Here is a 15,327-nt window from a genome sequence, read left to right on the forward strand (position 1 = left end):
TTATCTGTAAAGTTATGATGATGACTGTACTTTGAGCTCCTCAGTGCCGATGGCTGTGGCAGAGCCCTAGAGATCTCTATTGCAAACAACGGATGCTTTAGAGCTCTTCAAAAACAGATTTCTTTTTTGCTAGAAATTGTTAGGCAACCTATATGTAGGTGTTGCGACCATTCCTAAGTAGTATTATTTGTACCATTCTAAACCACTCAACACAACCAAAGCACAGATATTGAAATTCATATTGCCTAATTTATCTAGCCTCATAAAGCTAAAGGTACCTTACATTTTAACACTTAGGTTTTGTGTACAGGAAACTACCTCTTACAGACCAATTTTATAGTATAGGACAGAAAACAGAAAATCTGTTTTGGACAATAAATAAGAACCACTTAACAGTCTAGCACGGTTATTTTTTCACAGCTCATCACTGTTTTATAACCCAGTTTGCAACATTAATCAGCTTTAATTTTAAAATACTGAAATATATGATATGGTAATGATTTTGTTTATGTGTTGTTGATGTCAATTTTTTCATTCAGAATTTCTTAAATGGATCATATTTGTATTCTCATTAAAAGTCTTTCACATGGAATATTCATGAACTTACAGCTTATTATTGTAGAGAATCATTTCACTAAGCCCAGAACTGATCGCTGTGTAGCTTGGTTTAGTTTGGGTAAATTTTAGCACAGAACCCACGTTGTCCTTATCTGTGTTCAGATGCTGAGATATAGTCTTATTATTGTTTTAAATTTCAAACATACTGTGTATCATGGCTTGGATGACTTATATTTCTCACTGGTTTGATGAAGATGATTGGTATGAAGGACACCAAAGAGTAAGAATTCTTTGTTAAAATTACCATTTTCAATTTTGCTGCTTTACATTTTTCTTCATTGCACTGCTGTTTCTCTGTGTTACATATACCATTAACGTTATTTGTACTGCAGTACTGAGAATGGATCAATGTTTATTTATATGGTCTTAACCCTGAGATAAGTATATAATGACATATTTTGAAGATTTCAGTATAATGTAATATGAATAACCAGCTGAACTGTATTTTTCAGTCTTGGAACTTCAGTTGCCAGATAGCTGCATTTTTATTTTTTTGTTGCATACTTTAATATGTAGTAAATTTTCAAAGATGAAATTAAATGTTCCATTTTAGTCTGTTAGAGGGAATGACTGTAATAGCTATTGGTTCTAATCAACTAAGTACAGTAAAGAATAGACTAGAGTGGGGAAAATCTGAATAAGACAATATTTAAGAAATAGAGCATAGAACTTTACCTAGGGTCATCTCCTTGTTGTACTCTGGACGTTGGTATAGGATTTTATGGAACGAGTGACATTATTTCAAAATAAGAAGAGTGGTTGCTATGGCAACCTTTGCAAGATGTCTTGGAAAAAATGTTTAAATGTGTTTTGATTACCATATGCTTTGGGCAAGCTTGATCTATTACTGTTTTTCATAGGTTTAAGACAGGAAAATAATGAAAGGCATATATCTCTCGGTATGTTATGCCCTCTTTTAATGTAATTGCTAGGTGTCTTTTTCATATTTTTCTTTTAATGGTATATTTCTCAGCCATTAAATCATTTTGCAGCAGGAGTTGCTGGCTTCTCTGTTCTTCAGTAGATCCTTATTAGTTAACTATATGTGTGATTTGTTAAGTGCGAATTATGTGCCCACTGCTGCAATGTAGAGCTAGAAGATTTTTATCTTTTTTTCTCGTTCTCATCTACTGTATCTTTTTTATTGCATAGTTGCTTTTGATACAGCCTTATTCTCTAGTAGCCACTCATAAGGTAAGCAATTGTGAGATTAGTGGTAGCCATATCTCAGACCAATAATGCTCTAAGGACAAACAGACAGCAAGAAGGAGGCTATGCTATGGTGTGGCTGGTAACCTTCTCCTGGGAGACAAAAACAGATTCCCTACATCAGGGTTCTCAAATACTTTCATAGTATGGGACACACCTTGATAATCTTGTGGATTGCCTACCTCTCTTTCATCATCTACTGTGGCTGTGCTGGCTATAGCAATAGTTAGCATGGCAATAGAAAGTATTTAATATATTTAGCTGTCTCTTTAATTGCATTTAACATCTGAAAACTAATCCTAATATCATGTGAACAGCCAGCTCTCAAAAGATGTTAGTTTGAAACCTGTGCTACGTGTTGATTCAAGTTGACATAACTACTTTTATGATTCAACATGTCTGGCTGTGTGCTGTTAGGAATATTAGCATATATAGTGACCGCTCAGAAGCACTGGTGTTAACATTTGGCTTTTCACTTTATTGCAGTTCTAGAAGAAAGAATTTAAAGGAGGAAAAGAATAAAATTTTGTGATCTAGGGATGAGAAGATATAATTTATAGATAGCACTGACAGAGTTGCCTAAAGTTAAGGTCATCCAATACTTTTGTTACAAGACCTTTTTACAGTAGCTCATAACTTTGCCAAACTTTAACTGTTTGAGCTGAAATTTTCCATGCAGGTATCTTTTTTTTAATGTTTCAGACATTTCTGAGTAGGAGGATAGAAAAAAAAATATGGTCTGCCCATGTTATAAAATTCTTATAATCATTTCATTGAGGAGCTCTAACACTTCTCTGCTTCGCAGCAGGGACTCAAATATTGGCAGGTAAGTCTGGTGGAAAAAAATAAGTGATCATGTAATCAAAGACCATAGAATAAACATATGTGCAAAGGTGCCAAATTAAAGTTGCTTGGGCAACCTTAGTTCTGGCATTTCCTGTCTCTTGAGGAGGTAATTTTGACTGACAGTAAAAATATCTAAGTGATTTTGTAAAAGATGTCATGTTAGGGGCAGAAAAAGTAGAAGAAATTCTAAGCTGGAGCGTCTGATTTATAAGATGGCATAGTGTTCTTGTGGTTTATTTTTATCTCTCTCTTTCATTTCTCCTGTGTTGATGATTCCCAGGAAGTCACAAGGGGCTTTGCACTTTTTTCTAAAATGAAACTTCTGAGCTCCTTGGCTCACCCTCTGAAATCAATAGTACCACAGAAGCCAGTGTTATTGAACGGACATACAATCAGGCTCTCATCCCCATTGGTGAAGTACTGCCAAATCAAGTGTAGCCAGAGGTGCACAACCTTTCCAATAATGCAGTGTCAGTTTGCCAGGTGCTTGAGGATCAGACATAGGTTTTCATATTTTAATCCTTTGTAAATGCACACAATTACATATTTATGTCAAGCATGGTGTAATTGTATGTAGCAGTTGACAAAATATGTGTAGAAGTCTGAAAAATATCATTGGGAAAATGGCACTGACAACTCTATCTCTTCAAGTCTGTTTTTATCTTTGAGGCAGTCACATGCATTCTGAAGGGCAAGTCTTATTCTGTAGGGTAAATGTGATATTTTTATTGTTCAGATTCATTAAAAATACTTTCAACAAAGATTATATAAATATTATCCATCCTTTTTACTTCAGTGGTTACTTATCATTCAATAGACATTTATAGAAATTTAGTAAGTTCTCATTATTAAAGTTGCATTGAAACGCCACATGTCAATCAATTTTAGCTGAACTTTAGCCTGTATGCATGTGTGCACGCACATGCATATAATTTTATTATTTGGCTCTGCTTAAAATGGATCTGCAAACATATATGAACACCTTTTGTTCCTTGGAAAAGCTTTGAATTTTGAAGCTTCTTGCTCCAATTGGCATAGGGATGGCAGACATTCACATTTTGATTTTTGAGCTTTCGTTGGCAAGTTGGAAATTAAGAAATGTCATTCCACTGAAGCTGTCTGTGTAAAAGCTTGTAGCTGCAAGCAAAGGCTTCTGATCCTTCAGGAGACTGTTGATGAGCAGAATTAAGCTGAAATTCCTATCTAGCACTAAGAAGAACTCTCTACTTTTTCCTTTGCTTGTTCTCAACGGTTCCCTGCTTCTTCAAAAGTATGAGAAAGATATGGGCAGTTTGGGGACCATGGATTGTACACAGCAGACCTAAGAAGATTTTCCTGTCTGTCTTCAATGATATTGATCCACACTGGATAAGCACATTAGCTGGATAGTTCTACTAAAATGATCAGCAATAAAGTAGTTTAACTATATTTAACATTTTAATTGTCATCATTTGGTTACAGAACTGAAATCTTATTGAGAAGTATGGGGCATTTAACACTTACTTTAGAGCAGCGCAGGAACCAAATTTATGTAATTACCCTTTATTGTGACTGTCATAATAAATGAAAAACTTATTAGTGGTCCAGAAAAGCCTTGCAAGGCTTTGAGCTGTTCAAGGCAGTGAATTTACAGTTTCAGTCAGACTGCATTGGATCAATTCATATTCAGAAGGCCATTTTCGCTACACAAGGGCTGGAAATTTGATGGCCCATATCTAGAACTGGAAATTCATTAGATTTGTTTGCCACCATATGCAAAGCAGAACTTTTGCCCCGGTTGATTGGTGTGTGCCTAATGAGATAGTTGTCATTAATATCTACTTTAAAGGGGGAGTCTACCACCTACTCGGGAACACCGAATAATGTTAAGAAGCCATCATCTGATGTAGCTGATTTTTGCCACCTATTGCTGTTTCTAACTTTCCCTTCTTAGCTGAGGTTACCAAGGAGTTGTTAACTAATAAGCATCACATAACTTCTCTGCCAATATTCTTACCTTTCATGGTTGGATTCCACAATAATTTAAGATATAGAGAGGGATTAACGTAAGGTAGAACAGCTGGGGAGCACAGTTCGTTCTACTTTACTAAAAACACCACCCTCCTCTTCTGTCTGATTATTTTTTTAAGTAGTGCTTCCCCACAACTCCCCAACCTCCTCGGTTGGTTAAGGGAGAACTCCTTCTGTTTCCAGCTACTTTAACAGCTGGCAGAGATAGTGGATTTACCTTTTAACCATGGGCAAAGGATATTGATTCATATTAAAGTTAGATCTGTGAGCAGTCTCAGAGCCCCATCTAATATAGGTTCTATCAATTTGCATACAGGATTTGATGAGAATGCTGGTGAAGTCACATTAAGTTGCCTTCCTTTGATCCTATTGGCCAGATCCCAGAGGGATCAGCTAGAATACATCCAGAGGCACACATGCTGGAGCAACATCTCTTTCACCCTGGATAGCATTCGTTGTGTACTCCCTCTCTCATCAGCTCATTTCAGTTTGTTGGTGTGCTGTATCCAAACTGTTTTATTTTCTGTTGAACACACTCACTGTTCTTCTCGTAAACTTTTTCAGCTTTAGTTAGATGGGTCCTCTTTTTTGACTTATTTTCTTCCTCTACCCTACTTTAAAAAATGGTTCCTTAATGCTTTGCCTCTATTTCAAACTGAATGTTATGGAAATTTTTTAAACAACATAGCTTCAGAACTCTTTTTTGGGGGAAGTTTGGGGTAAAAAATTAAAACAAACTCTAATACGATATAAATGTGCCATATGAAATGTCAGGGGGCTTAGCTTTTTGGAGATATGGGAGGAAGTATTTACAATCAGTCTTATAACTAAAAGGTAGACTCAACTGCATCTCCATAAGTATTTTAAATAATCTCCATGCTTTGCACTTACATTTAGAATCTCACAAGTTCCCTTTAGTATTCAGAAGCCAATAGCAAATTAATGAATTTTGTGAATGTAGTGAGTGAACAAGCACAATTGGGGAGGGAGGATAAAGGCAAAGATGACATAATAAGCTGTACATTGTTCATTTATTTGACAAATGTATTTATTTTAGTTTTAATTTATAATACTTCATAGTATACATTATTTTACAAGGAGGAGGGAGAAATGTTCTCCTTAACCTCTGCGGATAGGACAGGAAGCAATGAGCTTAAATTGCAGCAAGGGCAGTTTAGATTGGACATTAGGAAAAATGTCCTAGCTGTCAGGGTGATTAAGCACTGGAATAAATTGCTTAAGAAGGTTATGGAATCTCCATCACTGGAGGTTTTTAACTGCAGGTTAAACAAACACCTGTCAGGAATGGTCAAGATAATACTTAGTCCTGCCTTGAGTGCAGGGGACTGGACTAGATGATGTCTTGAGGTAACTTCCAGTCCTATGATGCTATGATTTAAGAGATTAAATTCGTTTATTGGCTTTCAGGTTGTACATGTGTCCTGAATATCTCAGTGTTCAGCCTTGGTACCCTGCATTATCTCTTCTAGAACCGGTATATTTAACATCTGAAGATCAGTTGGGACTTAATTTTTCTTTGCATCCTCCAGTTCCTTTGGAAGAGGGGTAGTGTACCAGTTGTACCATTATTTCTATGTGAGGCTTACTCCCACTGAGGCTGGGGGAGAGTGGAAGTATGTGGAAAGGCTGACTGGACAGTTACCCAGACACCAGGATGGATAAAACATTTTGTTTTGTGATTGTACAGATATACTAGCACAATGGACACCTGGTCCATGACTGGGGCTCCTAGGCACTATGCTATGACAAATAATAATAAAATTAGATTTAATTTAATAACAAACCTATTTTAAAATTTAATTTGAAATTATGACAACCTATGTTAAGGCTTAAACTAACTATAATCTATTAAAATAATTTAAATTAGATAAAAATAATATTAAGCAATATATGTTTGTGCCAAGTTTCATTGAAAGTCAAGCCATTGAACTGGTGGAGGTCACAAGCTAAGTACCTGGAACTGGATTTTGAAGCGCTCAACCAGCTTTTGATGGCAGTAGTTTCTTCTGCAGGTGCAGAAAGAATATTTTCTTCATTTCAGTTTTTTCAGCTAGTTCAGTGACTAGTTCATTCAAAGTTAAGAAACTGATTAGGAATTGAAAATGCAGGAAAACTTGTTTTCCTCCTCCAATCTATGAATAAAAACTAGGTGTGTGAGGATGAGATCTACTAGTTTTAAAATCTCGATGGATATTGTGACTAGAAACAAGCAGTTCAATTCCCTAACTACAGATAATACTTCCTTCATGGAGATGAATATAAGAACATAAGAATGGCCATACTGGGTCAGACCAAAGGTCCATCCAGCCCAGTATCCTGTCTACCGATAGTAATTTTTTTTAGCAAATAGTAAATTTGTAAATAGTAAATTTGCCAGAAAATGCATTTTGTAGGGCACCAAATTTCACAAATTTGTGTCAAATTCCACTCATAGTTTCAGCTGCAGGGGAAAAAAAGTCATTTCTTTTTTTTTTAGAAAAAAAGTCACAACAGTTCCTCTCAGCCATTTTGAAACAAATTAATTTGACTTTTTGTTTTGAAATGTTTTGATTCAGCCCATTAACCAAAAAGTCACTTATTCACTTAGCTCTATTTCTTTGTTTAGTAAATCAGTTAGGTTTAAATACATACCATGTTTTGATAAACTTTTTGATAATAATCTTTCCTATGTATTCAGCATGTTTAATGTAGTTTTATTTAACTAATAAAAAATTTAAATTTGTTGTTTTTGAGCATTTTTAACTGAACTCAAACTTCCATCAAAAAAGAGCTTGACAGAAGTCAAAAGTAACAAATTAGTTATCATCTGGTAAATGAGAAATGCATCAGTCATCATTTTCTAACATCGTAAAAGTGTAAAGTTTTAGAATCTAAGTTAATCTATAGCGTTGCTTAAATAAACTTGCATAGTTATAATGTATCTCCCTGATTAGCTCCCACCCCACCCAAAAGCATCAGATTTAATGTAAAGGGTATATGGTAGTTAGAAATCAACATGTTTTAATGGAAAAGAATTAGAGTACTTGTGGCACCTTAGAGACTAACAAATTTATTTCAGCATGAGCTTTCGTGAGCTATAGCTCACTTCTTCGGATGCATATGCTGTAGCTCATGAAAACTCATGCTGAAATAAATTTGTTGGTCTCTAAGGTGCCACAAGTACTCCTTTTCTTTTTGCGGGTACAGACTAACACGACTGCTACTCTAAAACATGTTTTAATGGTTACCAACCAATGAGAACTGACCTTTCTTTAAGAAAATAACTGAAAAAAATGCAAAACAAGATTAAAATCAATTATTTTAATTAGCATTTCCTGCTTGGTGATTTTGATCATGATTTAAATCAATCCTCCTGTCAGAGACCCTTGGATTTCCCAGTAATTTGAGGACATCCATGTTGTTAAAGAGACAAACCCCCGTATCTCTTCTATGTGTCAACAGACTCCTTCCTTGCAAGAGGTAATGCACCTAAACTGCTCGGTTCACAATGCATGTTTTCCTCTGCCATTAATTTTTTCACAGAGGTGGGTATCAAGGCCCCCTGTCTTTAAGCAGATATCATCCCTATATCTCCATCAGAAGTATGAACTAGAACTTTTAACTGTTATGTTGGCATTGACATGCTGCCAAAAATTAATATTTGTAGCACGCAGAGGCGAGGATTTGGATTCAGAAGTCTATTTTTGAGTATATGTAGACTAAATGTAAATTATTAAAAGCAAACATTTCCTATATGGTCAACACAATAATTCTCGTTTAGTATTTTTAAATTTCCCAACAGCTGGGAATAATGAATTTGTTTGCATAATTGGTTGTCAGTGACAAGGGAGTCAGTATTAGGAGACACACATTCTATATGGACGTGCAGAAAATGGGGCTTTGGATAATCAGTATCCCGCTGTATAAGTGTATCATAAAGATTTAGTATATTCACATTCATGCACCCACACAATAATGTATATATCAGTATAAACAAGATATATATTCCTTATGGGTCAAAATCACCGGTGGATTGAGGATATGCAACGATATTGACTGTGGTCAATATACCAGTGTATATATTGTAACATCTATCTATCCATCTATCCAAAACAGTAGCCTTTTTAAATCCAGTGAAGAGGCATGACCGGCACAGTACAGCATCCTTTATTTATCAGGGTGTGTGTGTCTGTGCCTATATGTTGTACAGTGCCAGTCATGCCTCTTCACTGGACTTGAAAAGGCTACTGTTTTGCAAATAACAATGTAGTACAATCATGAAATACAGCAAATAGATGAAATACATAGAGTACATGAAATAGAGCAAAACAAGTTAGATTAAAATGGTACCTCTTAAAGAGCTGCAGTTGCCAGGCTACTGACACTGCTGTTTTGTGTGTGTGGCGCGACATAATGCTTAGGCTTTTCTTCTGCGTCCTTTAGTAAGTCTGCACTATCCTTTGAACATCAGGGTTTAGTTCCTTCCTCTGTTGAGTAAAGTGATTTCTTTCTACATCCAGATCAAGAGATGGTATATTTCGGGAGCTGCAAGGTTTTGGAATGGACATGGAAATTCTTAAGTGGTTCACAAAAAATGATACCTATTCTAAGGTAGGGATAACATAGGCATGTATCTATAAATAATGATATAGCTATAGGCATTCATCCAATCCATTTTGTCATATGAGTTTGTTATTTAATAATAGTATCTCTGTTGTAAACAGACTTTCAGTTTAATGCTGGTTTCTGTGTTGAGTAATTAGGAAGGACTTATTATGTTTCTGCTGATGCCAATTGAAAAGAGAAAAGACTTGGGGTTTTCTCTGTCTCCAAGGAAACTGTAGACTTTCTTTAATAATAGCTTCCTTAGTGCTGTGTACATTTTACAGAATTTTTGAGTAAGCAAAATTTTTCTGCATAATTTACATTCTATATAGAAATATAAAATAATTGTTTCTATTTTGAATAGAAATTATGAGTTTAACAGAGGATGACTGAAAAATCAACATTGCTAAAGATATAATGTAACAGTTTGGATTTATATTTATATTGCTTTTCTAATTTGCTGCTATTTTCTTCACACTGATGTTCTGATGAATGCTGCTTTCTGTCTCATACTATGAGCATGTTTACTGAAACCTGCAATGTCTGAGGAAATCTGCTGCATACTGGCCTGATGCATAGTGTTGATAAGAGACATGACAATCCTTGTAAATTATTATTTAAGTTCTTTAGCTGTAATGGATTTCAGACTAAATACTTCCTTTATCATGAAATAAAACCGAAGTATTTTGCAAACAGACAGTGTCATTGAAACTCTTTAGAAATAACAAAGGAAAATCAGCGAGTTTACAAGAGATACTAGAGTAAAGTTTGAAGTAGTTTATGCATTATAGCTCAGGGTAAATACTAAAATATTCTGAAAATGTAGATTTAAATGTAGTTGCAAATCAAAAATAGTAAAAACAACTGTGTAAGGATTTAATACAGAAATGATGCTGTTGAAGCATGTGTGATTATCTCAACAAAATAGTAATAAATCTTAAAATCATATTTTTCCTCTTAAATGCGCTGTTGAGCATAATTTCATTTTGAGAGCATATTTTAATAAAACCACTGACTTAGCAAAGTGAAAAAATATAATATTTTCAAATGACCTGGCTCATCTTGTTTCTGAGTCACCTGCTGCTGAGTCTCTCTCTACAAGGTGTATTTCTATCTTTTCATAAAGTTACTTTTTGCCTTTTTATAAACATATTCAGAAAGAAGGAGAAAGTACAACCAAATTCATGTTGCAAATGGAAGTACAGTAGTTAATGTGATATATATTTTGTGATATGGACATACATCAATTGTGAAATAGATTGAAAATACAAACTCATTTCACAGCCATCAGATGGTAATAACTCTTGGTCACCATTAACCTGGTCTTCATTCACACCAGCAACCTAAAGACTTTGCATCCCATTAATGATACATTCAGCTACCCAGACTTCTTTATATCGTTTAAAAATACAGAGTACTACATACAATACACCATGCAAGCACATTGAAGGAAAGAGTGGAGCTGTCTCTAGTGCATAATTGCTGTTTTCTTGTGGTTGATGAGGGTAATCGTAAGCCCAGTGTGAGAACCCCTTCCTCTCCCTGCATGAGCTCTGGAATGGAGCTTTAAGCCTTGGAAGTCTCCCTGTCTTTAGGCTTTTAAAATTATATTTTCCTGCTGACTGAATTTCAGTGAGCCATGGTATAATCCGACTAAAGGGAAAGGGAACAAGAAATGTTGTTAAAATGAAAGCTTTACTTAATACTTTACATTTCAAATGCTTTAACTGTTTTTCCGTCTTTTCTGGATCTTTAATAAAAGGTTAAAAGGATTTTTAATGGTGTGTTTGCCATGGTACTAAGCAGGCTGAGATCTCTTTATACCAAACCATGGACCTTGTTTAACACTGTTTAATGTGGGACAGTGACTGGGTTTTTTAACACCTTTGGCTCATTTATTCCCTCTAACTTAATACAACAAGCCCCATGCCCACCACCCCAGGGCACTCTATTCCTAACAGCGGCCACCAATCCTCTTTGCTCTCAACTCCAGCTACCAGGCCTCCCCTTCCCGTAATAATGATGTTGGCTCTGGTACTTCCTGCAGACTTAAGAAGTTGACGTTGCATCAGCTGACGCTTAGTTTGTATTTGAGAGGTTATATTTATATATCTATATATATCTATCTATATCTATATATATGAGCTAGAGACTTTAACTTGTATTTTTAAATGAAAGCTTAGATATTGCAGAAGCTGATGGCCCACGCTTGAGGAAAGAGTCCTCCTTGCCCAACGTGAGTGGATTTTGCAAGCCACAGGGTGAACCACTTCTTAAGGAATTTTCTCTCCAAGCTTCCCAGTCTGATTTCACACTTTCCCTATTGTACTTGGTTGCATGTTAAAGTAATATTAGGACAGTCTTAATGTGGAAAATAAACAATAACTCACTATAATGTGATAGGTATGGATCCTTAGTTGTGCACCCTTATTTTTGTATTGGTGCTATTTATTTCCTTTGCTTTGACTTCACCCTGTCAATGCTTAACTAATAGTAATTAGTATTCAATCTCCCCCTCAATGCCTGAAGCCCCCACTACTGTAATGTCACTTTGGAGTCACTTTGGAGTTTGGATCTGTCATCATGTGTTTTTACTATCCCTCCACTTTTTGTGTCCTCTGCAAATTTAATCATGGCTGAAATTATGCCAGAGAAACACACAAAAAGAAAGGCATGAAGCAGTGATGTTGTTGTGTGTTTGGAATCCCTAAAAAGTGTCCTAGTCTGGATTAGTGCTACACTAGTAGGAATGTTCACTGCTTGGAAACTAGAGAGCCAGGGTGGGTGAAATACTGTCTTTTATTGGACTAACTTCTGATAGTGAAAGAGACAAGTTTTTGAGCTACAAAGAGCTCTTCTTCAGACAAGCTTGGAAACTGACAGATGCTTCATACTAAGACCAAAATGGAAGCACTTAGAAGTGTTCTGTGGACTACTGGAGGCTGTAAAACACTATTGGGGAACCACTGATATAGAGTGCAAAGGATTTGTCTCTCTCTCCCTTCTCTCTCCCTCCCGCCCTCACTGTCACTTGAACCATAGATTAATTCATATTTTTACAAAACCTACTATTTCTCATTTAAAAAATTAAAAGAGGGCACATTGTCAACTCATGAAAAGTGCCTGTGGATGGGAATTGCACAGCTAATGCACTGTATGTTGAGTTGAGAATATGCTTCACTGTTCTTAAAGAACTGTAAAAATGTTTTAATCTTTGTATTAAATATAAGTTTTATGTATTAATATAAATGAAAATTGTTTTGGAATTTTTAAGGCATCAGTACACTTCATTAGTAATCTGTATCTCCCACTGAGAGTGAGATTATGATATCATACCCTGCTTTGTTTTACCCTGCAGTAATTAATTGGTGGGGAGGAATAGAGGTTAAATAGTTTGTTTTTGCAATTGCTCTCAGTATAGCAAAGATGATTTATGTGCAGATACATGTGAATGGGCTGATTCACTATCTCATCCCCAACAAAAGTAGTAACTCAGACACAATAACAAAGCATAAATTTCATCTCAAGCTTCCTTCTTGAACTTGGTTTTCCCTGTGGGACCTATTCTCTCTATAGAGCCACTCCCATAATGATCCAGCAGTACTTCTGCAGCGATATTCATGTGTCTAATACCTACTAACAAGGTGGGTCAACAGGATATTCCTGTTACAAAGCGGTAAGATTGTGTCCACAAAGACGTTTAACAATACATTAACATATGTCAGTTGTCTTCCTATTTATTTTTCCTGATGCATTTTAAATCCTTTATTGTAGATGTAGAATACTGAGAAGGTACGAAAAATTACGTTTTCACTGATCCAAAGAGAAAGAGTAGGAATTAAATAATTAGTCTATAATGGTTTAAAAATTCAAGAAAAAAATCGTGAAAAATACATTGCTTAATTTGTTTTACATTGAGATGTTTGGTACACGATGTATTTTACCCACATATTTTTGTGGGGAATTAGATTTAAGAATAGAAAATGTTAAATTTTACTACAGGAAATAACAAAAAGAAATACTGGGACAGATCCTCAGCTGTTCTAAATCAGCTCTATTGTCTTCAATTGTCTCTTCCTGCATGTATGTTTGCCAATGGACTTAAAACCCCTTTCCTTGCATAGTATAAATATCTGCATGGTTTTATTCCTGGTATATTCATTGTATCTCAGAAAATATGTGGCTTTGATTTATAAAATTAAAGGATATATTTGTAAACATATTGTTGAACAAAAGTGCATTGTTGGCTCATTAAAAAAGTGTCCTGTGTATTTCTCAGTTCCATATATTTATTTTTTATAGGCAAAGATGTCACAGGTTAAGCAGGTAGGCCTTTTAGCTGCTGGATGTCAGCCTTGGAACAAAGATGTATGTGCTGCTAGTGGGGACAGATTCGCTTATTGTGCCACGCTTGCTATTTATATTTACCAGGTAAGATTACTTTTTTCTCAATAAACCACTTACTTTAGAACAATGTTCTTTGCTTTCTACTTCACTTTCATCCGTTTCAAGAAATGTTCTTGTAGTAGTTTTGAAGTGTGATTATAGTCAGAAAAGTGACTGTAGAACTGGCATCTTTTTATTCAACAGATCTATGTCAAAACAATTTTAAAAAAATATTGTTACAATTTGTTACATAGGTCAGCATTGCAGAGCCAGTGTAAGTATGAGAGAGGGAGCAAGATTGCATGCTGGCTTGTGCATCACTTTCAGAATTGTGTAGCACTGATAAGCAAATGTCAGGATTAGATTAACTGCATGCTGTCCCTTAAATGGAACATAGTGGGGAAACAGGAAGTGGGCCCAGAGGAGTTCCCAGTATACTCTGATGAGACTGAGCTGGTGTGGGGTGTGTGCAAGCTGCATTTGTTTGTTTTTTATATTAACTTTAATAAACCCCCAGTTTTAAATCCATCTCTGGTTTGGGAGTGTAACAATTGTTCGTAATAGGGTAAAACATCTCTGCAGCAAAGAGAGTAAGTGAGGTGCATATTATGGAGCTCAAGTGAGGGGATAAACTGAAGCCTTGCCCACTGCCTGTGGGCTGCAAAGTACTAACCATTGTTTATACTGCCAAAAAAATGAGCATTAAAAATGGCATACAAAATATAGTCAAAATTATAGTATCCATTAATACAATATGTATTGTATTACATATGTACAACAAACCTTGTATACTGGAGCGTCTCCCTGGGTCATTTCCCCTTCTTTGCTGTACTAAACCAAAAAAGCAAGTTAAGAACAGTGAACCGCAAAATATACGTGAAAGTAATATTAATAGTTTGACTTAAGGTGAAAAAATCAGAGTTACATCTTTACTATGTCTTTAATCAATCATGTGTTAAAATGAGACAAACATAGGTTGATCCATAAATTCTGGAGCTTCTGGATTTGAAGGGTTGGATACTCATTAGTGGCACTAAATAAAGGTTCCTGGAGATTATGTTGATTGCTCAATATTGCAAACTCCCACTGATTTCACGCAAAGCAAGATGACACCCACTGTGTTTTATAAATCACTATATCATGAGTAAATGTTTTAGGTTGATTCAGTAGCTTTCCATTAATTCCAATATCAAATTGTTATTTGTCTATGATTAGAGCAAGGTTCCAGGAATCATGAATTCTGTTCTCAGCTCTGCCACTGACTTGCCGTGTTACGTAGGACAAATCTCTTTGTGCTCCAGTTTAGCCATCTGTAAAATAGATATAATACCTGTAAAGTACTTTAAAATGCTAATATGAGCAGTGCTATAGAAGTGAAAAAAAAGAATATATGAAACACATGGAAGTAATTTTTTAGGAGGGAGAGGAGGGGCCTAACTGAATATTGACACATTTTCCCTGAAAATAAAATTTATATGGACCTAGCTTATTAAAGTTGCAAATACTCGGACTTGTTAAATGCAGTGGAAATCAGATTGTAGTCTTTTAAGTATGGTAAGCTTCGTATTCTTGTCCATTAGTGACTTGAGCTGCTACACTATCCAATTTAGCAATATATGCCATAGATATTAAGCGAGTTTACTGAAATTTGAG

The 15,327-nt window shown here is 35.5% G+C and overlaps 1 protein-coding gene across 6 annotated transcripts in view; it reads left to right on the plus strand.

Annotated features, from left to right (window-relative positions):
* Positions 1-606: 606 nt before the first annotated feature.
* WDR17 (WD repeat domain 17) overlaps positions 607-15,327 on the plus strand; it is a 74,333-nt gene continuing 59,612 nt past the window's right edge. For 3 of the 6 annotated variants that reach the window (XM_032784400.2, XM_032784392.2, XM_032784394.2), the window contains exons 1-2: positions 611-838; positions 13,591-13,719. In XM_032784400.2, the coding sequence (XP_032640291.1) occupies positions 773-838; positions 13,591-13,719 (195 nt within the window). In that variant the 5' untranslated portion in view covers positions 611-772. Of the gene's footprint in view, positions 839-9,111; positions 9,295-13,590; positions 13,720-15,327 lie in introns of those variants that run through there. The other 3 variants (XM_032784399.2, XM_032784397.2, XM_032784393.2) reach the window with 3 other exon arrangements.

This window comes from Chelonoidis abingdonii, chromosome 5 (genome assembly GCF_003597395.2).
Source record: "Chelonoidis abingdonii isolate Lonesome George chromosome 5, CheloAbing_2.0, whole genome shotgun sequence".
NCBI lineage: Eukaryota > Metazoa > Chordata > Testudines > Testudinidae > Chelonoidis > Chelonoidis abingdonii.